Source organism: Falco rusticolus, chromosome 13 (genome assembly GCF_015220075.1).
Source record: "Falco rusticolus isolate bFalRus1 chromosome 13, bFalRus1.pri, whole genome shotgun sequence".
In the NCBI taxonomy this organism is placed as follows: domain Eukaryota; kingdom Metazoa; phylum Chordata; class Aves; order Falconiformes; family Falconidae; genus Falco; species Falco rusticolus.
This window is the reverse complement of record NC_051199.1, coordinates 17,112,681-17,135,372: the sequence shown is the minus strand read 5'-3', so window position 1 is coordinate 17,135,372 and position 22,692 is coordinate 17,112,681. Positions and strand designations below refer to the sequence as shown.

General features: G+C 42.0%; 1 protein-coding gene across 1 annotated transcript; it reads left to right on the top strand.

The window, feature by feature from the left end:
* The first annotated feature begins 6,289 nt into the window (after positions 1-6,289).
* On the top strand, positions 6,290-21,052 carry OSTN (osteocrin). Its single transcript, XM_037407626.1, has 5 exons — positions 6,290-6,342; positions 13,066-13,164; positions 15,995-16,212; positions 19,782-19,878; positions 20,179-21,052. Exons 2-4 carry the CDS (start codon positions 13,066-13,068, stop codon positions 19,864-19,866), a joined length of 402 nt encoding a protein of 133 aa, XP_037263523.1. The 5' UTR covers positions 6,290-6,342; the 3' UTR covers positions 19,867-19,878; positions 20,179-21,052.
* Positions 21,053-22,692: the final 1,640 nt, after the last annotated feature.

The window sequence follows — 22,692 nt, the reverse complement described above, 5'->3', positions numbered from 1 at the left end:
CCTCGCAGGCAAGAGAGGGAAGGAATAATCGAGGAGCTGACAATCAGCACTCGGTAATTTGTTCCTGTAACAGCACGTGGGTCTAATCAGCAAATACCTTCCTCCGGCTGCATGCCGAAGTGCTCAGTCCGCCAGACAGTCATTTGCCGCAAATCGGCTCTGCCCGCAACGTGGCTACCTCTAGGGGGCGGTGACCGACTGATTAATGTTTGTGCTGTAATTGGACATGATTACTGGATTACCCTGCATTAATCCAGTGGCGATGTGGCAGCTGTTTAGCAAATTGCACCTTCCCTGCAGAAGGGTGCAGAGTCTGACAAGGGAAGGTCTCTGTCCAGTTGAAGCGATAGAGGAAGTAATGTAGCAGAATTTGCTCAAGCATTACAACGAATGTACAAACTGCTGTGAGATCTTTAATTCTTAGAAGTACCAGAGACTTCACTTTTAGAACAGCACTTGATTGTACTGTTCCTTGCAGGAACCAATCACTAAGTACATTTAAACCAGAGCAAAACAGGGAAGGGAATCAAATCGGTCGGCATCAATTGCTCTGAACTCCCAGGTTTACACTAACAGCTTACTCTGGTTAGCTTCCAGCACAGAATGGTCCCGCTGTGCAAGCCAGCATCCCAGGGACAGCTTTACTAGGAATGGGGAGACAGTACCTTCCCTATTAATATCATTTGGTGCAGGAATTGCTTCCAGGGAGAAGCAGCTGCCCAGCCCCACCTTTCACATGACTTCATCTTCCTCTACCTGCATGTCAGGTAAGAAACTAGTGGCAGTGTTTCTTGCGGCATCCTGTGATGTTCTGAGTGGTCCTGCGTGGCCCTGCCCAGCTCCCACACCACTGTACTCTGACTGAAGAATATCACTCACCTTCCACTTTTCCCCCAGATCATTGTCATAATTTTGCTGCGTAGCTGCTTTCTTTAACTGTTCTGTATCATTTCTCATGATGCCAGTGAACCAAATCCAGTGGTTCTCAGCTCTGTACAGAAATGGTGATCAGTTGTGTGAAAAAAAGTGTGAGGCCAAGAAAGAGTTTCAGGACAGACAAGTTTTTTCTTCTCGTGAGCATGTCTTTGAATTTCAGCTGCTGCTATGCATTCTGTGCTGTGCTGCATTGCCGCATTTGTAATTAGCTCTGGAGCCAAAATTTGTGCTCTGCAGCTGAGATGCACACTTTGTTGCTCTGTGCTTTAAGTACCATGCCACAAGCATTCATGGGTGAAAAAAAGAGTTCGTTTCACTGACAGGGGACATCAGCAGACAGGTCTTTGATAAGGGAGGCAGCCTGAAAACATCAGCACCACTCCCTGTCTTCCCTCTTGGTGCAGAAAGATGGGGCTGGTTCTCAGTTTGTCTTTATATTTAGCATTGACTCCAAGTAGCGTAGCCAGAGGGGATGGAAACACATTCTACTCATTTTTATTTCTGTGATGCCAGTTTGAGCAAAGACCAGGCTGATACCAGCCCAGAATTAGTGCTATTTGCTTAGTATTTTGAGACCTCTTTGTATGGCTTCATTGCCTCTCATCCATTAGCTTGGGGACCACTGTATCCATCCATGGCACAAAAGGCCCTGTCACTCTTCTTGGCCATCTTCGCTCCTCGCAGGCATCTTGGGCTGGGAGCCAATGACACAGGCACAAAACATAAACTGCCCTTTTTATTTCCAAACACATTATTCTGCGTCATAGCATGACTGTTACAGAAAAAGCTTGCATTTCAATAAACTGTCCTGGCTTGGGATTTTTGCTTTGTTTTGCGAGTGCTTTTTATGGATTCTTTCATGTCATGACCCGGCACTTATCTGAAGCACTTAATTCTAGCACAAAGGACTTTTTAAAAGTACATATATAGAAACTGTTAGTAGGAAGCTTAACACTCCTGAAGAATGTTACTGTCTTCAGTTTTATGTGGTACTTTCACTTTGTGGGTTTCGATTCTCAAAATCCATCTAGCTGCAAGGAGTCATCTTAAATGGAAGTGACACAGCAAAAGCTACTTTGATAGCTTGCAGATTTTAAAGTAGCTGTCTTAACGTAGTTTTTTTCTTTCAAGGTAGAATGTACCTTCAATTGGAAAACATGCATACATGTTGTTAATGCAGGGTCTCTTTTCCATAGTTCTGTCTTACGGTGGGTCATCTGCTCTCTGGCTCTGTATATCTACATGAAAATAGGTGGGAATCAGTTTGGTTTCTGAAATTCAACCTTATATATTGACTGAATATCTGAGGTAGTTATTTTAAAATGTTTCCCCTTCTTTAGACAAGATATGAATGTAAGTGTAGTGAAAGCAATGTTGGGTGTTCTCCCTGAACCAGTGATGCAGCTATAAAATGCTGGGTGTTGGCTAATCTGGTGGAATGGTAATCTATTTTCAACCTGGTGTCAGAATTGGGCCAATTTTATCAGAAGAGTTTATTGTCTCAAGAAATAAAAATAGATTGAAGGCACCATAATTTGGAATACGTCAGTTGTTTATCTCCGAGCATGAATCAGTGTCAGCTGAGAACCTAACTTACAGAGATCAGCTCTTTATAAACAAAAATTATAGTTTTCATTTGAAAAGAAAAAAGTTCTTGGAATATTTCTTAGAATACTGGGGCAATACTTTCAAACCTGGGAAAAAAAATCCACTTTTTCTAACTTCAATGTTGTCTTTATTTCCCATCCTAAACCCAGAACTAGAGTGTTTCTAATGATACACTCACTGTTTCGTGAAACTGTGAATAATCGTAGCAATTAGAATGTCACGTGCCTTTACTCCGTGCCAGCTGAATCAGAAATGCCTGAGGATGGGTCTACGGCTTTGGCCGTAACACCTTCTGGACTCCACACTATTCATGTTGATTTATAAGTGTCAAATGTGCAACCTTATGTGAGGAATCAGTGGTCAGTGGAAAGGTTGACTTTGAATTAATTTGTAGCCGTTTGTAGAAGTAATTTGAAGAGGCTGGCAGGTAGAGTTCCCATGGGACAACTTAATGATAGAAGGAGGAGATTTCTGTGCCTTGGACCATAGTGATGTAACAGTACTGCTGCATGTTTAAGTGGGAGAAGAAAAAGATTGGATGTATGATACAGCAAAACTAGCAAGCACGTGTACTCATGTGTCATTCCTAAAATTTTAAGGATGAGTTCTGACAAACCCAAATACAGTTTCCACAGGCAAGGCTGGTGAAGAGCAAGATTGCTCAACACTTACACAAATGAACCCTTGCTAACTCTTGTTCTCTGAATAAGAACTTGTCTACCAAAGGAATTAAGGAAAACATTGAGACAAATCAAGTGATTTGCAAACCGATGTTGAAAGAATTGCAGAAATTAGTAGCGAGAGCATGAGAGCAACAGGGAGACAGGTTTGTCTTTCTCTAGGATGAGAGAACAAAGAGCTGTATGACTTGTGTTCTTAATCTCCTCCAATTTCCTGTTTTTTGGTCTTCATAGTTGAGAAAATCAGATTATGTTTGTTTATTTATTTATGGTTAAGACAACAAAGGTTCTTTCCAAACACTTGGTTGCCCTAACTTAATTATACTGTAAGTATAATTAAACCGCAGTAGTGTTGAGGATGTCTGTTCCTTGGGCACTCTGCCAGCTAAATAATCACCATACACCTTTTTCATTATCTGGGAAGCTTCCTTATGAGCCTTCTCCAGAAGGTGTCAAATGGTATCTGTGAGTTGTTGCTAAATCTAAGACAATTTAAGAGTAGGAAATTAAATGTTAGCACTCTAACACTCTATAGTCTTTTTTTTTCTTCTTTCTTCCTTTCTTTCTTTCTTTCTGCTTTTGATTTTTTTGTTTGTTTGTGTGTGTCCCCTCCCTCCCCCCCTGGAAAAGAACACTGTGCTGGTAGCATATGTCCTATTCTAAGGTCACTAGCAGCCCATGAAGATGGCTAATTACTCAGATCTGAGTCTTTCACACCTCCCAGTCAGAGATGATGACAATTGTGTGTATCAGCATCCTTTCCTGAAATCTTTCAGATTGCATGTTTTTGTAGGAAGAGCACAGAGACAAATGTATTTTGAAATGTAAGAAATGTGTATTAGTCATCTAAAAGGAAGAGCCACAACCTGACAGTAGGTCCAGGTAGTACAAAAGTGCCTGGAGCTTTGTTACAGGATCACCGATCAGTGGAGAGCCTAAAAGCAAGTTTTAATCCCAGGTCTTAGACATCCTCTTGTAGTCAAAGGAGATGACAATATGGCTGCATTTCTCCTCCTGCTATTCCTGCAGCCCACTGTCCCACTCACTCTTGCAAGGTGCTAAGCTTTGGCCAGCTGAGCCCCAGACATCCTGCAGCTTCGCCCTGTGTAGTGAAATACTGCAACACCTACCTTACCAGCATCCAGTTGTCTGCCGTCAGCTCGCTCACAGTGGCACAGCCCGTGTCTCCTACCAGCCTCATCCACACCAAACGTGGTGACCGAAGGGAGTCCTGCAGAGGTCCTGCTTAAAGAGCTTGAGGTGGGACCCGTAAAAACTTTCTGAGGGGAGTAAATGCCTATGAGGACCACCTTGTGTCTTTCCAACAGAAAAAAAGAGAAAGAAACCGAGCGCCTAGAACTGCTGTAGCTGGTTGGCAACACCTCAGGTCATACGTAGCAAAGATACCCCATAAATCTAATAATTTCTTGTAGTTAGATCATGATTATCTTTTTTCCCCTGAGATCCTGCGCATGTGTTTTATACACATCAGTCAAGTACTTCTGTGTCCCTGAGCTTCCAGCAGCAAGCCACCGTCTAAATGCAGGTAGTACTGTAAAAAGGAGCACAGCCCAGTTCTCTTCCAGCAGCAGCGTTTTCAGCCGTGTTTCGGCTGGCATTGTTTGGCTCTGCCCTTTTGATTCTGCTGCTGCCCTAGCGCCCGCAGAGCTCTTCTGGACCTCTGCAGCTGCCACCGCTGTTCTCTTGTGCCCTGAAGTGGAAGGGAGTCCCAAACTGCCTGCCCCAGCCCGACACTGGTGCGGGTGCTCATGGGGCTAATGCCTATTTCTGCAGCACTACGCTCGGCTGTACTCCCACATCTGCCCGTGCCGGGAGATGCTACTGAAAAGTTTGCTTTGCCTCTCCTTGTTCTCTGGGGCCGAACATTTGTGTTGTGCTCATGATCAAACCCAGCTTCTCATTCTCCATTGACTTCCCCCCACACTGATCCCTCAGTCAGGGAGCCTGGCAAAAAAGCGCTTTGCAACGAACTATCCTGATTTGGCACTTGATGTCAGCTCTGCAAAATTCTGTCGCCGTCTTCATCTGGGAAATGAGCTGTGTTACAATACAATTAAAGTCTTCTCTCTCTCTAATCACTCTGATCAGGACAGATAATGAAATCAAGGCTGTTTCTCCCTGGCTGGCATATTTTTCCCACCTATTGCAGAGCTGCATTTGAAATTTCCTTTTACTATCCGTCACTTGTATGAAGAGCTTTGGCAAGTTAAGAGTAAAAACTTTTTAGAAAGTGCTATGCCTGTTTATTTAGAGAACAAAGTAACTATGAATTAACTGCTAAGAAGTCTGCACAGGTTGGAATTTTAGACCCCAAAATGGGTCTACAATTGCTGTGTGAATCAATTAAAAACTGAGATTAAAGAAAAGGGGCAAAATAGAAGATAGTCTTATTCTAGTGAGGTAAGCAGGGAAAGAGATAGATCCTCTGGCACTGCCTAGAGAAGATAGGCAGCTTCACAGGTGACACTTCACAATCATTTCAAAAGCTGAAATGAACTGTTTGAAAGACTTAAGTTCTTCTGACTTGCTTTACAAAACACACTCCTTTTCTAATGCTTACCTTACAGTAGTATCGGTCTACTAAAAATGCATTAATTAATTTCTTCCTGAAGTTAATGCAGTCCTCTTAAAGTTATTCCTGTTTTTCCTGAGAAATAAAGTTTAAAAAATAAAATAAAATTCAGGACATCAGGTTTCTGTACTGCAGTTTGCAAAAATGAGAGGTTAGAGGAATGGTGATGCTGCTGAAAATCTTTTCACTCCCATGGCTGTCTGAATCTTGAAAGCAAAAAGGAAAAAGCCAACAAAAAAATTAATTAGACCTTTAATTACAAACTAATCATCTTGATCAGAGCAGTAAATGTAACAAATGTGAAGCAAGTATGTGTGTGAGAGTGCAGGACAGAGAAAGGTTTAGGGCAAGGATCAGTGGAAAATCTTTAGAAATGATGTAAGAGAAAGCAAAGGCAGGGATTGGAGTTTGTAGCCTACAGCAGAGACTATAAAAACTCTGAAAGCAAGCTGAACATTAGGGATAAGTTAGGGGGAAGAACATAGCAGGACCCTTAAGGTTGGAATTGCTTGTTTCCAATGCAAGGTAAGAGGAGTGAGGACAGAGATGGGCTGGGGATCTTTTGTGTCTTCTGCTCTGTTTATGGAAACTTTCTTCCCTCTGTGCTTTCTTCCTTCTAATTTTTTTTCAAGTTTTTTGTATTAACAGGCATGCACAAGGTATACACGTGCCCATGTCTGATGGGAAAAGCACAGCTTCTTTTTTCAGTTTGGGATTAAGATAGCCAGATGCTTATCACTTAGTATTTTTGGTACTAAAACTGAACTAGTAATATTCAGTGGAAACTTATATCCTTCAGTTAATCAGCCAATATTTAAACAAGATGTGTCAGTGCATTTTACAACCATGACTAGTTACTTTCACTGCTTTTGCAGTGCCTTGCAGTAAACTGCTGTCTGTTTATATTGTTATGGATTTTCCACTGTATATGTTATTGTCAAATGCATATTACTTCTTAAAATAAGCTGAAGAGCTATGACAGAATAGTTCCTTTGCATTACTAAACACCATATGTGGTCGACAAGTTTGCTGCATGTAATATATTGTAAAACACAAGATAAATGATTTAGGGAAAGCATTCAAGGTATGGATTTGCAAAAGGGTTTTATTATATCTCCTATTAGATAAATGTTGATCTGGATTCTGCCACATTCCTGCAATAATAGAATAATCCTGCAAAAACATTCCTACGCTAACAGAGTAATTAGCATTATCCAGTGATCTGACTACTTCAGCTTTGTACCACTGTACATGAAGGCAGACTGATTCAGTGATAGCCATTGTAATTTCTCCATTCTGAGTTCAAAACTATTTCAGTGTTTCTTTTTGCCTCCCAGACTGGAGTTGTACAAGTAAATACATGTGAATAACCTTTGGTTTAGATGTCCAGAGGCTACAATGAAGTCCAGAATCCACTGATTTTTGAAGCACAAACACACAGTGCCTTTAGCTTTCCTTACTTGTCTTTTCAGCTTGGAATGACCACCCTCTCATGCGGACTGCAGAGCTGAAAGCTGAGAAGCTGTGGGGACATTTTTTGCCCCTGCCCACTGATTCACTCAGGAAACCTGGGGCAAATTATTACATTTATCTGTTTCTGCTCACAAGAACTCTGTATTGAAAATGCAGCTCAACCGACTTTTCTTGTAAAATACTTTGAATATCATGAGGCATAATAGGCAAAAATAAAACCAACAAAAAACCCAAACCCCAAACAAAACCCAAATCAAGCAAATCTGTGGTGTTAAAGATGGGAAAACTGCAAAAATCTATCTGGCTAGACGAGGTGTTTTTCACTATTTATAAATACCTGATTTCACTGATTTCAGCAGATTAAGGCTTCATTTTCACTCTTTGAATGAATGACAAGTGTACCTCTCCAGGCTTCTTAAATAGCAAATTACAAAATTTGAACCATACCACCAGGTTGGTTGAACCAACCAAGAGGGCTGTAAGAGCCCTCTTGCCTGACCCTGGCAAAGATTGCAAGGGGTTGCAGCTTTTCCTTTCTTGTTAGTCAACCCAGAGCAACAGATTACTCTCTAATTTCCATTTGCAGTGCATCTTCACCAAGAGTTTTCTCCTTCAACTAACATCTTTTGATCAGAATATTTAAGCATTTATCCAGTAAATCAGCATCAGTATTTGAGTCTTGTGAAGACATCCCAATGCCATTTTTGTCTCTTAAAAGCTTATCTTGAAGGCTTGTCTTACAGGATATTTTTACTAGACCTTAAATGGCCTATGTTTTTGTATTGATAACGTATTCTGCTAATATACTTTTCATACCAGGTATGAAGAACTTTTACATATCGCTCCAGTGCTGTTAGGAATGGAGATGATAGTTCTAATATAGAAAAATACAATATCTTTCTTGATAATTTTTATGGATAGAAAGGTTTCTTATTTTTACTTTAAATGCTGAAGATGGCACTCTAACAATGAATAGTTCTTAGTTCTCATGCTAAAGATGAAGACAGCTAAATGTAAAGTTGTTAGAAATGTTAAGAGAAGTTGGCATGTTCAGTCAGTACATATATAAATACTGTAGAGTTGAGAGATGGCAATGAAGAATAGTCTAATAGTGTTTTGTTTTCCATTGTGCATACCAGGAATACTGCAGCTTGCTCAGTTTTCTTACTTAGGAAAAGTATAAATAGGTTCTTCCTATTAAGAGACATTTTCTTACACTTCATAGCATCCTTCTTATTTAGTAGTCCCTAGGCTTCTAGATGGGGTTTATTGCTTCTGTTTGTGTCTCTTGCTTCATGGTCTCCTACTTTTATGGTATAGATGTGAGTTCGGGGTTTTTAATTTCTAAAATCTGTTGCTAAAAATGGGGTTATTACACAGTGTAGACAGTTTTGCAAGATGTCAAGCCTGTCTCCTTCCTGCCCATTCTAAGGAAAAGTGTCCTCGTTTGTTCTGCATGGCTGTTTGGTTTCATGCTCTTTATTGAAATAAAAAGACAAGGATCACAACTGACTGGTATTCCACAAGTGTTTGTCCACCTTTGTCAGTTAATTTTTTCCCAAATCACCCTTCTGTCTATTAAGCAAATGTACCCCAAAAGTCTGTGTTTATTTGTACACTTTCCAAACTCGTAAGGGAACTGTAGGGCCACATTTTCAACCTTTCTCTTTATGAGCCATGTGATTTCTGTGCTGCTCCCAAAAATGTTGCGTTTTCTGTGGGCAGGGTCAAGTGCGGAGGCTAGTCAAGCCCTGCAGGGACTAAACCATCACTGAATCTGTTTTATCTGAGTACAGATGGTAGAAAGTTGTATACTTCAGCATCCTCTGACCACATCTGCATCTGCCAAAAGTGCAACTATCAGTACCTGAATCAGCATTTATAATAGATACTTCAGTAAAACACAGGCAAAGATGACTAGCATGGTGATACGAAAACACATCAGGACCAAACACTGGAAATCATATTGTTAGAGTGAATGCAATTATTGAAATGAAGACTTTGAAAGCCAATGGCTAATCTGAAGTGTCTTCTGGAGAAAGTTTTAAGGAACTTCATTTTCAGAAAGTGGACAGCCTTGTCGTTGAAATACTGTCTGACAAAATGTTTCATTTGGGATGCAGAAATACCTAGGCATTATCTAAGAATAACTAGTTGTATGCCTCTTGTATGAGTTCCGGAATTTTAAGTTATCTCTGGTTACATCAGATGAAACCTACCTGCATCTATTTATCTACATAGTTTGGAAACTGAAAATAAAGGGAAATTTACATTGTTAGATGTTGACAGTATCTGTAATGTGTATCTAATAAAATATATGGCATTGTTAAAAAATGTGCATTTACTCCAGGAAACACATTATTAATAACATGAAGTGCCTGACACTGACTGCTTACATTTCATTTTGCCAAAGTCCCATACTTCAATGTCTTCCTTCAGTATCTTTTTAGAAAGCAGTATGTAAGAAGTGCTCCGTATCTCATCTGTGGGATGAGATCAAAGCCACCACTCTAACCTATTTCTGGACACTGCTTTTTTTTTTCTGAGGAAGGGACTTGTTTTGATTTTTCTCCCTTTTCTTTGATATTTACATGACTAGAAAATTACACTTGAGATGTACATGGTCCCTTAGTAGTTTCTGAAAACACTAGAACAACTGGTACGGGCATATTTTTGGCTTTGTTTTAACAAATATGATCAGAGGATCCATCCTACAACGTATAGAAGTAGGGCAAATTTGTTTCAGCAGGAGCAGACTTATTCTCAGAGCTTCACACAAGCCATCTGTAAGTTTGTTCTTTTGGTAAGCTACTCATTCATCATAAATTTTTTTGGCCGAGGTAGATTCCCATCAGGTGTCGAATCCAAGGCTAGTGAGGCCAGTGTCAGGACTCGGTGGTATATTTGATTAAGATAATAATCAAAATATTATCCACAAGCATTGTTTTTATATTAATACTTTTTATTTTATAAGAATTTATTTCATTTATATTAATATGTTATATATTTATATTTATTTATATTTTAATTAATATTCTATTTTGTGGCACTGGAGCAGCAACAAAATACCTCAGTAACTGGCTTGCAGACACAGCTGTGATTTCCCCCAGCTGGTTCGAATCTGCATGAGAGATCCTCATGGCTAACAGGTGATGGGGGCTCACCAATACCATCCCAGTGCTTATACAGCAGAAGGACTGGAGTCCTAATAGATACTGCCAGGAGCTTCCCAGTGCTTATGCGATGGTCATGCCTTGGCTTTGCATCAGGTCAGCTTAGGAGCATACAGCACAACACCCCAAGGGCTTCTGGGCTCAGCCACAACGTGCTCATTGCAAGAGCAAGGTCCTCGGCGGCAGGGGAGCTCCAGCACGCCCCGTGTTGGCATTACGACAGGCAGACCATAGTCATCGATATATAGTGGCAGCTGAAGTGAAAGATTACAGTGCAAGGCATGATGTCTTGCCTCAGTTCTCTTGCTAACAGGCCAGCAAGAAAAATAAAGCTCTTGTGATTTATACTTGCAGAGTAATCTCCACAGTAATGTGAAATATGATAGTTCAAATGGGTAAGAACAATGATAGCTGTTACCATTTTTGACAGGCAATGGGTTTGGAGCTGGGTGATGAATTGCATGCTGTCTGGGGTTTGTTCAGCCCACTTATCTTCAGGATGTCATTTTGTTTTTTGGGTTTTTTTCTTTAAAAGAAAAACATCTTTTAAGTCCTTTGGCTTGATGTTGGAGACTTAACAGTTTCTGTTTGGTAAAGAATTTTGCTTGCTTGTGATCTTTTTTTTGGAAAACGGCTCTGCACAGATTCCTAGGAAAAAGTTTTGAATGTTTATCCTGCTTTGATAAGGTAGAATAATGTTCTCTCTCTTATCTTCAATTTTATTTTAATTGGATCTGCAACAAAGATATGCAATTATATGAGGAATTCTAGTTTTGACACATTTCAAACTAAAATATCACTAAAATGCATAAATATGTCTGGATTTCAGACTTGCAATTACATTTAGTGAAGGGTATACCATATTTTATGTTGAACAACACCAGACCAGACTCTGAGATACAAAAGCCATGGAATTATACGCCAATCCCTTCGCCACCAATCTCACAGAGTTATGTCAAGAGTTTTCCAGAAGGATGGAAACTCAATACAAGAGGTGACGTCTTGCAAAGGTCCATGTGGTTGTCAGAGCTTTACTTGTTCTCCTTCAGTAAAAAGTACTGTCAAGCTTCGCTTTAGGTCTGTCTTGGAAAGGGTCAAGGTTAAAATGTGGGTGGGGTGAAGTAACAACCAGTGCATGGCTGGGAAAGTCCCTTTAAGCAGGAGGGCTCTGGTTACCCAATTGCAACAGATGAGCTCAAGGAGAAAAAGCAACAACTGCTTTTAACAGCAAAGATCCTATGACAGGGCTGAAGGTGGAAAGCTAAGTCTCAGGCTGGCAGAAGACAGTGTGAGTTTTAATTATGTTTACATAGTCCTATCACACTCTTAGTTTTGCAAATACTTTTCTAGAGCTAAACTGCTCCACTGGGACAACCCTGCTTCTTTCTCCCACTTTGTTCCCTTCACTGCACGAAAATCGGCACAACAGGATCTTGCTGGACTTAAGTTTTTCTCCTTTTTAAACCAGTGACATTGGTGCTTAGCTATTCATTTCCATTGGAACTGGAGCCAAGCTTTAAGTCCTTACAGTTTCCTCTGCTTCTAATTTCACTGGCGTCGAGTTCTGACCAGTTAATCAAATGTCTTTTGTGTTGCAGGTGCCTTGATGTTTATTTTGATTAGTGTACCAGTCACTATTTTTAGCTCTTTGGTCTTTGGGTTGAATGAATACCAGCACAGACCTTAACCATAATAAACATGTGTTTTTAACCTTGCCACTTATGTTTATGTCTCTGTATCCAAATAATCAGGATGTGGTTACCTGTGAAGGTAGCAGACTACTACTTAAAACTTCAATGCACACCCACATACAAAAATATACATTGTAGAGGGTTACAGCTTTAAAAACACCCAGACAGACCCTTGTCTGACTTCAATGGCTGTTGCCATCGGACTGACAGACAGTGGTACCACCTGGTTTCCTGCTTTGACTTTGTCCTTTGATTCCCGTGAACCAAGTCTGCTTCACCCCTACAGAATAACCAGCGGCTTTCTTCCTTGCTACTGATCCCTGACAGACTATATATGTGTGTATATATATATTTGTAAAATGGGGTAACCAAATAACGGAAACACATGTAAAATATTTTAAAAAGCCAAGCAAGAAACAGTTTGAAGAAGCAGCACTACAAATATTGTATCTTTACTTTTTAAAACTGGACTCCAAATGCTTTTATGGCTTTTCTCCTTTGTAGTGGGGTGGGGTGGGGAAAGTACAAAGCCAGATGGTTTTTACCATGTGTTTTCTGCCTGATAGAATAGGATAAAACAACTATTTTACATCATAGAAATATCTTTATACATCTTTTCTATTTCTGCTTTTGCCAAGCAGAGAGTCAGCAAAGAATGGAAGAATCAGGCTTGAATTACACTCTGGGGCAGGACCTGGAGACACAGTAATCTGCAAAGTCACCTAAAGGTGAAGAGCATTCAGCTGGCACTATCTGTTTGCTGTGTGTTATGCAGTGACTCTATGAAAGAAAACATATTAACAGCCATGAGAACAGACTCTCCCTTTGCTTTCACTTCTTTAAGACCTTTGGAGCAAGGTTCCTCTGGGACTGCAACTGCAAAGTCATTAACAGATCGCTCTCCTTTGCAGATGCTGCAGTTCCAGCTTGTTGTGGTGCATTTGGCCCTTGTGATTACCCTGCTGCAGTGGCACTCTAGCTCAGTGCTCCTCGCCAAGGCAGCTCCAGAGGTAGGTGAATGTTTCTGGTGGTTGTCATGTAACCCTGCTCTTCCTCGGGTTGTTCTTGGCTACAGAGTGTGGAAGACACCACAGTATCCAAACAGTGTTGGAAGGTGAGCGACCAGTATTGACTTTGCAAGGGCAAAGGAGGCACCTAGTGAAGAGTGATGCAAATAGCATGGCTGGGAGGACAGGCAGAATGGCTGGGAGGACAGGACAGTCTCACCTAGATTCATGCAGCCTCTGCTGAAACATCATGGGATTTTCTGTGTGCTAAAACGTTGTCTGGTGACTTTGGATAGAGAACTTCCTGATGAGGAGAAGGAGGTGATGGTTGCAGGGAAAGTAAACTCCTCTGGCACTGTAGGGAAGGTTTCATTCTTCTTAAAGACAAATAATAGCATGAGAAGTCCACAGCTTTCAGAAGCCATAAGGAGATCCCTAAGAGAAGACCACCTGCACAAAAGTTACAAATCAAAGGAGACAGAACAGACCAGGAGATGGAAGCAGCGGAGTACCTTGCCTAAGCTTGCAAAGGAAAGCAACAGATGAAACGGGAGAATTGTCTCATGTTTCATCCAGGACGATATGCAGGGGTTGCACCTGAAAATACTTCTACTGTGTTCTCTGTTTTTATGTCATCTTGACATGAAGCAGATTTGGCAGGAAAGGTATGTTTGTAACGGTTTCGTGCCATACAAAAAAAATCAAGGATTTAAGAGTCTAACACACTGTTTGGCTGTAGGGTCTTTGCATAGGTTTTAAAGATCAGCTTAGCTGTTAGATGCACACTGAAAAATACTGATGGACCCTTCTACCTTGCTCTCTCTTCAAGTAAACATGCCCTGATTATACAAAATAATACTTGTTATAGAACATAGGGCTTGGGGGAACCACTCCCTGCATCAGTGCTGCAGCAGCTGCTGCTCTGGTGCAACACAGACCTGGAATCCTGTCTCTGGCAATGATAGATCTTTGTGAAAAGAACACAAGAAGAGAATGACTTCAGAGCCTTCCTGATCCAGAGACCTGCACTATACCAGGGCATGTTTTAGCTGCTGATGGGCCTGAAATTTGTCTTTGAAACAGTTTAAAAAACAGTGGTTTGTTTTTTTTTTTAAAAGACATGTATGCCTTTTGGTAATGTGTTCCACTTCATCTGTGTGCTGTGTTTAAAAAGTACCTCCTTATATTTATTTTAAATCCATCATCTGGTGACCTCATTGGATGGACTGAGGAGCTCTTTTTCTTGAGGAAAAAATTACCAGTCTTTATTCACTTCTCTGCTGTTCATAAGTTTTTAAACCCTCCACTGTACCCCCTGCACCCCACACTTATCTCTGCTTATCTGTAAAAGTTGTACTTCATTCAGTGGTTCACCATAGGACAACTGTTGTCTGCTTCTGATTACCATTTTACCTGTCTCTTTACTTCTTACAATTCTATTATATAATTTTTAAGACAAAAAGTACTCAAGAGCAGAGGCTATTTTTGACTTTCTAGTTTCAAGTGTTAGTGTAGATATTTATCCTCACTAACCAGAGGGTAGAGTTCAGTCTTTTTTCAAAGGCATAATTTTCTTGCAAACCTCTATGAAAGTTTTATAACCCTGAAAGGGAACAGAAAGGATTGCTCAGTGCACTTGAGACTCATTAAAAGTAAAGTCAGAGGACAATATGAGATCCTTTAGAAAAGTATTGACAGTGCTACATCATTTGTGTGCTCCTTCTTATATAAAGATCACAATTTTAACCAATGACAGGGTGTATGTGCCACCCATCAGTAGTGGAAAACATCACCACCACAGCTATGGTGTGGGCCACAGGAGACAAGCATATTACATCATCCATGTGATGGCTTCCTTTATGTTTGCGCTAAATCCACTGTATATGAGCAAGACAGGCAGTGGCGTGCCTCTGAAGATAGAGGAAAGCCTACTTCAAGGCATATAAACAGAAATATCTAACCAAATTTTTTATTAAGTCTGTGAAGATCAAGTGGAGCAAGAAGACAAACATTTCATCTAAAGAGAAAATTATTTGAGCTTAACACCTGCTTTCATAGACTATCTGCTGCCCTATATTTTTCTGTTATTTGCAAAGCAACTATTTCACTTTGATTTGGTTCATTTCTGTCTTGATTGACCCCAATATTCTCAGCTATTCTGGGTAGCGAGGTAGTTTGGCTTTGAAAAGGTTTAAGCCTAATGTCATAACCAAGGTTCAAAGTACTGTGTTGTGCAACATACTCTCCTTTCCTCCGCCCCACATATTGTTACTGTATAAATTCTTTGGATGTCAGTGCTGAGCCAGTTTATTTTGGGATATTTTTTGCATAGCAATTCATTCGTCAGCTTTGGATGGAAAATTCTGTATAAGTTTTCATTACTATTTATTAGCATTCATTTAAAAACTGAAAATCAGTTTCCTGAAAATTATCAGTATGGATATTGGAGTCTGATAATGTTGATTGCATTTTTAAATGAGATTAAATTACTCAGCTCATGCTGTAAGTGATACTAATCACACTGCTGAGATAGGGATAGTGGGCTGGCCTGCAAAAACAGGCTTTGTGAAATAAGAAATTTTGATAATTCTTGCAATAATAATGAAGATGAGTTTAATTCTATTAAAAAAGAGAAAAAAAACTCCAATTTTTTTATGTCAAACTCCTGTGGGTGGAAAATGGCCATGTTTCACAGAAGGAACTTTGTTTTAAAACATGGTCCCAGGTTCAGTATCTTAGTGATTATGTATTTATAGGAATGCTGCTGTGATACTGGTTGAAATGGTTTTTCTGGAACTTGAGCAGTAGCAAACATCCACACTTTCTTTTGCAGCCTTTGGACCCTTCAGCTGCTCTGGGAGTAGGAGCACATCCCACCACCAGTGAAGAGAAGTCAGCCACCAGCCTGGCAGCCAAACTGTTCCTTCTTGATGAGCTGGTGTCTCTGGAGAATGAGGTGACTGAGACCAAGAAGAAAAGAAGTTTCCCAGGATTTGGCTCCCCAATTGACAGAATTTCTTCAGCCTCTGTGGACGCTAAAGGCAAACAGAGGTAATTCTTAGTTGCTCCTACTATAATGATAAAGTCAGAAGAAAGCTGTTGGTAGATGTCCTGGCTACACATGGGTTAGCTTTAGCCACCAGCAGGTTTACTGGTCACTTGAGAGGTGCTTTTGATCAGGGTACCAGCATCTCTTCAGCAATTGTTCTGGTTGCGTGGTGTGCAGTCCTTCAGCTGTGATGAATAATACATGCAGTATTCATCTATCCCTATGGTGCCAGAGAGCTAACAAAGAACATTCAACCATATGCATTTTTTAGTCCAGTTCTTTCCACTGATGTGAGCTAACATTCAGTTTAAGACTGCCTTTTCGATTGTGGGATTATTTAAAGCGAAAACATGCCTGAGGTTCAAAAGCAGAGGGGCAGGACTGGGTGTTCTCGAGGCTGGGGTGAAAAAAGAAGGTATGGCGGTGTGCACAACCTGAATAGCAAGATAAAGAACACATCATGAAAATGGGCAGACAGTAGAATGAGCTTCAAGACCTCAATCAACTGACGATAAACCAGGTTTTAATCAATACAGTAGCACAGCAATACCTTCACAGTACATGTTTGAAGATAAGCATGTTTATAACAGGGCTAAGCAGTGATGCTTGCTGTGGCTGGGGAGAGCCAGTGAGTTTGGGGCAAAGCTCAAGGGGCTGTTTGCTGTATCTGAAAGAGCTTAACTGTCTTGTTGCCTTCTTCTGGTAACTGTCTTCCTTTGGATGGAATCCCCAATGCCACAAAGTATTTAGTAGCATGCTTAAAGCTTAATCTGGAAAGTATTCACAAGGGCCAGTCAACCTTACAAGTATTTTTTTTCAAATGGAGTTTTGCAATATTTTCTTGTTGTTTTTCCATTTATCCACCCAGTCTGCTACTAGGGCTTCTTGACTGTGGCCAAAAGTGACAAAATACAAAATTCTTAAAACCTTGAGTATAACTATTCTGTTCTGTGTATCTCTTCGACAAATCAAAATCAGCTCATTCTTTCTTTGCTTTTTAGCACCTCTTCCTTTTCCAAGGTCATTTTTGAAACTGCAATGCCTTTTTTTGCAAAAGTACATGGTATTCCCAATTTGTCTTATGCTTTTTGGGTGGAAATCTTGTTTCATTCTCTGTGCAGTACAAGGAAAAAAAAAAAAAACCAACAAAAACAAAAAACCACAAGAAAGGGAAATTGTGGTGGAAATCATCCAAGTTTCCTAACAGCTTGTCGCTGAATAATGAGCTCATGCAAATGAGTGACACACTGCACAAAATTTCTCCTTTCCCGGCATCATCAGCACCATTTGCAGTTGTTCATTGAGACTGTAACTTTGGGGGAGCCGATTAGCTTTTAAGTTTGGGATTGACTAATTTATTAGAACCATCTGAGCTGCCTTGCTCGCTGCATCTATAGTCAGATACTACCAGTAGCAGGACCGAAGATGAGATGGGTGCTATGAAACAGTGATAAGGCTGTAAGGAAGCAGTACACAGTAAGGAAATAGGCAGAGGCTGCTGCACTTAAGAGGGGTAAAACAGAGGACTGAGCACCCTGTCACTGTCATGCATACAACAGTTAACAGTGTATTCCTGTACCAGCTGGGACCTTACCTTTAGAGACCAGATAATGACTTTTGAAGTGTAAAAGCTGTTAAATAGATTGAACCCCTTAGTTAATACAATGTGTGTGGTGCTTGGCAACACAATAGAAACTTTTGGAAGAGGGTAGATCAAATGTAAGTCCGTGTGGCACCCACCAGTTATGGGAGGCTCATGAGTTTATAAAGCTTTGAACGCATGGGAAAGGCAGGCAGGAAGGCACGAGTCTTCAGAAGAGGCAGAAAGACCCAGAGGCAGACGGAGAGAAAGGCTCGGGGAATCTTAGAGCAGGCTCCTTTAAACAGGAGAAGCATCGCGTTGTGCCTGGTGGGTGCGGAACGGGCCCGGCCCGGCCCTGCGAGGGGCGGGTGCGGGCCTGGCTGCAGTGGCGCGGGATGGCCACACGAGGGGGCTGTGCCCGGCCGCGGGCACGGCGCTGCGCTCCCCGCGGTGCGGTGCGGTGCGGTGCGGAGCCTGGCGGCGTTCCGGCTGCCGGTGCACAACCCGCCGGTGCACAACCCGCCCGCACAATCCGGCCTGGGAATTTATTTCCCCTTTTTATCCAGCCGGGCTCGGCATGATTCCAGCAGCCCGAGCCTCCCACCAGCTTGTGCCTCCCCCCGGGGGGGAAAGCCTGCTGCCCCTGGGGAGGCAGGCTGAGCATCAGCCCCTGCCTGCCTGCCCTCGGCTTCCCTTGGCTGAGCGAGGCTGTGCTGGGTCCTTCGGTTCAGGGAGGGCAGGGGAAGGCTGTGCCAGCCGCTGCCCACCCTTTGCCGTGTCCCGTAGCTGCTCCAGCGTGCCCGAAGCCGCGCTCCCTGCGGACGTGGTACGCTCTGTCCCCGCTCATTGACCTCGTCGAACAGTCGCTGGCGAAGGCGCAGCAGGGAGCGGGCTGCTGGTGCGGAATGTGCCTCGGGGCTCCGGCCCACGCCGGAGAGGGGCGAGGAAAGGCCGTGCCCAGCTGAGCCCAGGGACCGACAGCGCTGGGCAGGGCCCCCAGGGCCGCCGGCGGGGTGAGCGTGGCAGTGCGAGCACGTTGAGCCAGGCACGAATGCAGCACAGCGCGCTCTGCTATCCCCCGCATCTGCCGACTTACGGAACAGAACTTCTTTTTCTTTATATTCCTTGACGACAACAGTTAAAGAGTTCATCTTCCAGGGCTTCTCTTGGACCTGCATTTCACTGACAAGTATTTCCAAGGGCAAAAGTTGAGGTTATTCTCGGCTGCAGAAAAACTCACCATTTCAACAATTAATTAAAATCAAACTTCTGGTGGTGGAAAAAATGCTCAAAAATACTGCATTTAGTTGGGATTATTTTTATTATTATTATTAAAAGTTGTAATAAGATATTCCTGCATACAACTTTTCACACTTTCCTCATGCCCTCATTCATCAAATCATCAGGAAATGGACCACATGGGGGAAAAAACCAAACCCAAACCACTCCCGTTTTCAATCTCATCAAAGGATTGCTACTCTACAGTTTTGAGAACAGCACACAGTGCAGGAGACTCCATAGGAAATTCCTGCTTAGAGGTCCTCTGGCTTGTCCCCTGTTACTGTGCAATACTTTCTACCTCCTCGCTTATCTTAGCCCCACTGGGCCCTTGGAGATTTCAAAGATCCAGGCTAATGGTTTATCTGAAGTATGCATGAAACAATTCCCTTTTATGCATGCAGTGTATTTCCTTTTTTTTATGAATAGCAGTTAACCTGTGAAGTTATTTGTTTGCTGCCAAATAAAACCAGGAATAGTGGATAAATGTCAGCCAGTCTGTAAAACAGGTGCAACTCCTGCTTATTCTTTCATACAAGATGCTTCACTTGTCTTTAAACACATCTTTGGTGGCTCCTGCACAGCTGGCCTGTCTGAACAATAACTTAGTGGGATGAATGGAGGAATCAAAGATGTAGTAACATTTTTGTTATTCCTATGACGTCTTTCTACAATTCTTTCCCTTCTCCTTTGCTTTTTTTCCTTGTGCAGGAAAGTGGTTGAGCTGCCTAAGAGACGGTTTGGAGTTCCTCTTGACCGGATTGGAGTGAGCCGTCTCAGCAACACCAAGGGTTAGCAGTTCCCTCAAGTAAGCCAAAGTACTCCAGGTGTGGGCAGGCTCAGGGAACCCCATCTGCTCTCAGTTACACGGAGGTGTTCAAGGCAGGCTAGTAGGCTTTTGGAACGAGTCACTTGGGGAATGATGGCTTCTTATAACTAAACTGTCAATTTAGCTTGAATACCCTAAATTACACCTTAGTACCCCCCCTACAAGAAAACAAGTATTCCGAATATTTTCATCTCCTGTAGACCACCTTACAGTGTGTTTGTCTAAGCCTTGCATTTCTGACATGGGAAAATGTAATGTTTACTGCTTTTCTGCCTACAGGTGCTTCTGTTCTGAAGGATTGATGCTGCACTGGAAACACGACAGAAATATGGAAGAAGCATCACATCATGTCTTGCCATTGACTAATGATACAACACTCAAGGAACTGACCTCCTGCAAAACCTGTTTCACCTTGCATTTAACAAATGTTGCATTTACAAATAATAACAAATTCAATTCATCAGGCCAGAATGCTCTCACAGTTGTGCGTGGTGTCACTGATAGGAAGGAACAGAAAATATGCATATAGTTTAATTGCATGGCATTTATTTCTTAAACTTGCAGAAGTTCATTATCTTAGCAAGGGCTGTTAGATATTTTTTGGATTGAAAATAAAACTTCCAGAGATGCCAACAGCAGACCATGAAAAGCAGACAGCTTTGCACGTTTCTTTCAAGAGGGTGCTTGTTTGGTAGATGAAGGGAGGATTTAAGAGTTATGGGACAAACCTAGAATTTATTTGAAGTGCTGTTCGGGAGAAGATGTCTACTGACTTCACTAGGAGTTAGTCTGGGTAAGAACGATGACAATACCTTAATATTTGTCCTAATGTTTTTAGTAGTCGTTATCTCTGCACCATATTTAGACATGTTTTCATCATACAGCAGATCCTGAAATGTGGTGAGACTTCTAGTTTCCTCCTTTAAGCTGATGAATACATTTCATTCCTCCCTAAGCACAACATAGCATAGTATCCAAATATGAAGTCATCTGCTTCCTAGGCCGCCTGCACTGTATGCCTTATTTTAGCCTCTTGATGTGTGCATGGGGCATAATTGGACATCCAACTCTAAAAGTTCAAGTATTTCTCACTCTGGTAAAATGTAAACATGTCCTCTCCACTTCATTTCAGAGTAAAACAGGTTATCTTAAATCCTGTTTCATGCTTTTCACTTATTTCCAGATTATAAAATATAACTGAAAAGAGCTGTTTGCTGACATCTCAGTGCTCAGATTCCTGGCTGATATTTTCTAAACCACATATGCTTCTTCATGGACTTTGGTCTGTGTCGGTCAGCTAGATTCCTTGGATTGCTATTCTTGGGTATAAATCATCGGCATTGCAAAAGAAGATCCATTGACAAAGGGATTATGCAAGACTAAGAAAAAAAAGTTACTCTTGCTAAACCCCCTGTGGTAGGCAGGGAGGTAGGAATTAAGTGTTAATTTCCTAATCTTGTATGAGGCACAAAGCACCCGGCCCTCAGCTAGCAAAATGGGGAAGAACAGAGTCAGCTTCTGAGTCAGCTACAGGGAAGGAGTTGGGAAGTCAATGAGTCTTTGAAGATAAAGTTGTTGTGAGGATTGGGGCTTTGGGGCAGTTGCTGTGGTGGGAGATGAGGCTCCTGCTCAGAAGGGCAGGTAGCATCCATTTCATGTCTGAGAGGGGGCAGTACTCAGCCACAGTAGGGACCGTTCCTATTTTCCTTCTTGCTTACAGCCCTATCCTGAGACCAGGACTGCCCCAGCCACAGAATGTTTGCAAGAAACTGCTTTTCTTGACATCTCCAATATAGGCTAATGCTGCTGACAGCAGCTACACAAACCAGTGAATTGCATCAAGAGGTGCCCCCACCTTTCACATCACGCAGAGCCCCTCTAGCTGAGTTAGGTGATCATTCCTCCTTTGCTGAGTGACTTGTCAGTACTTGTGTGTGAGGTGAAGTACCACAGATGCTTTCCAGACCAAGCCCTTGAAGGCCATAGAAAGAAAGAAGGGCTGTAAGTCCATATGTGGTCATTTTGGGTTTTTTGTTCCTTGCTTTTCCCCTGGTCCCACTATTTATTTTCTGCTTTCAAGCTTACAGGTGAAGGTTCTGGGAGCTGGATTGAGTGAGTGTATGTAGACTGGCTGACTCAAGGTGAGATTTTCTGTTCATGCTAGAAGCAAGTCTGCAAATGCAGACCCAGAGAAGCCCAGACCCTGTCCTCTGCAGTGCAACGCCACCACCTACCCATAGCCTGCCCTGCGGTTTGGTAAACAGTTACCTTCTTGCACTGAGCTCATCCAGACAGTCTGCAGATAATCTGCTTGCAAGGTAGCCGTATGTATGGGCCATGGGCAGATTATGGAAACGATGGCCTGACCACTCATACACCTGGCTGTCAAAAGCAGCATGGACAGAGACATTGTGTGACATGTTTTAGTAGACTGAGATCAGAGGAATCCAATGCTAATGCAGCAGCTTTGCAAAGATACTTCTGATCATAAAAGTATTTAACAGTTGGCAGGTATTAGCCTGGGCTTCCCAATAAAAAGGGGTTTTAAAGCCTGTAAATTGTGTGCAGAAATGCATTGCATCTGAAGGGTAATGTGAAAGCAAAGCAGGACAGGGATGTCTGTGGTGGTGTTGCTTGGGACTGGGAGCTGGAAGCTTTAGTCCCACTCTTGGCTTCCACCTCACTGCACAGATTGCTTGGGAGAAAGCAACAGCCTTTCTGTTCCTCTGCCCCATCCACCACAGAGCATACTGAGACTTTTGGTGGCTCAAAAAGCACTTTTTAAAGTCCATA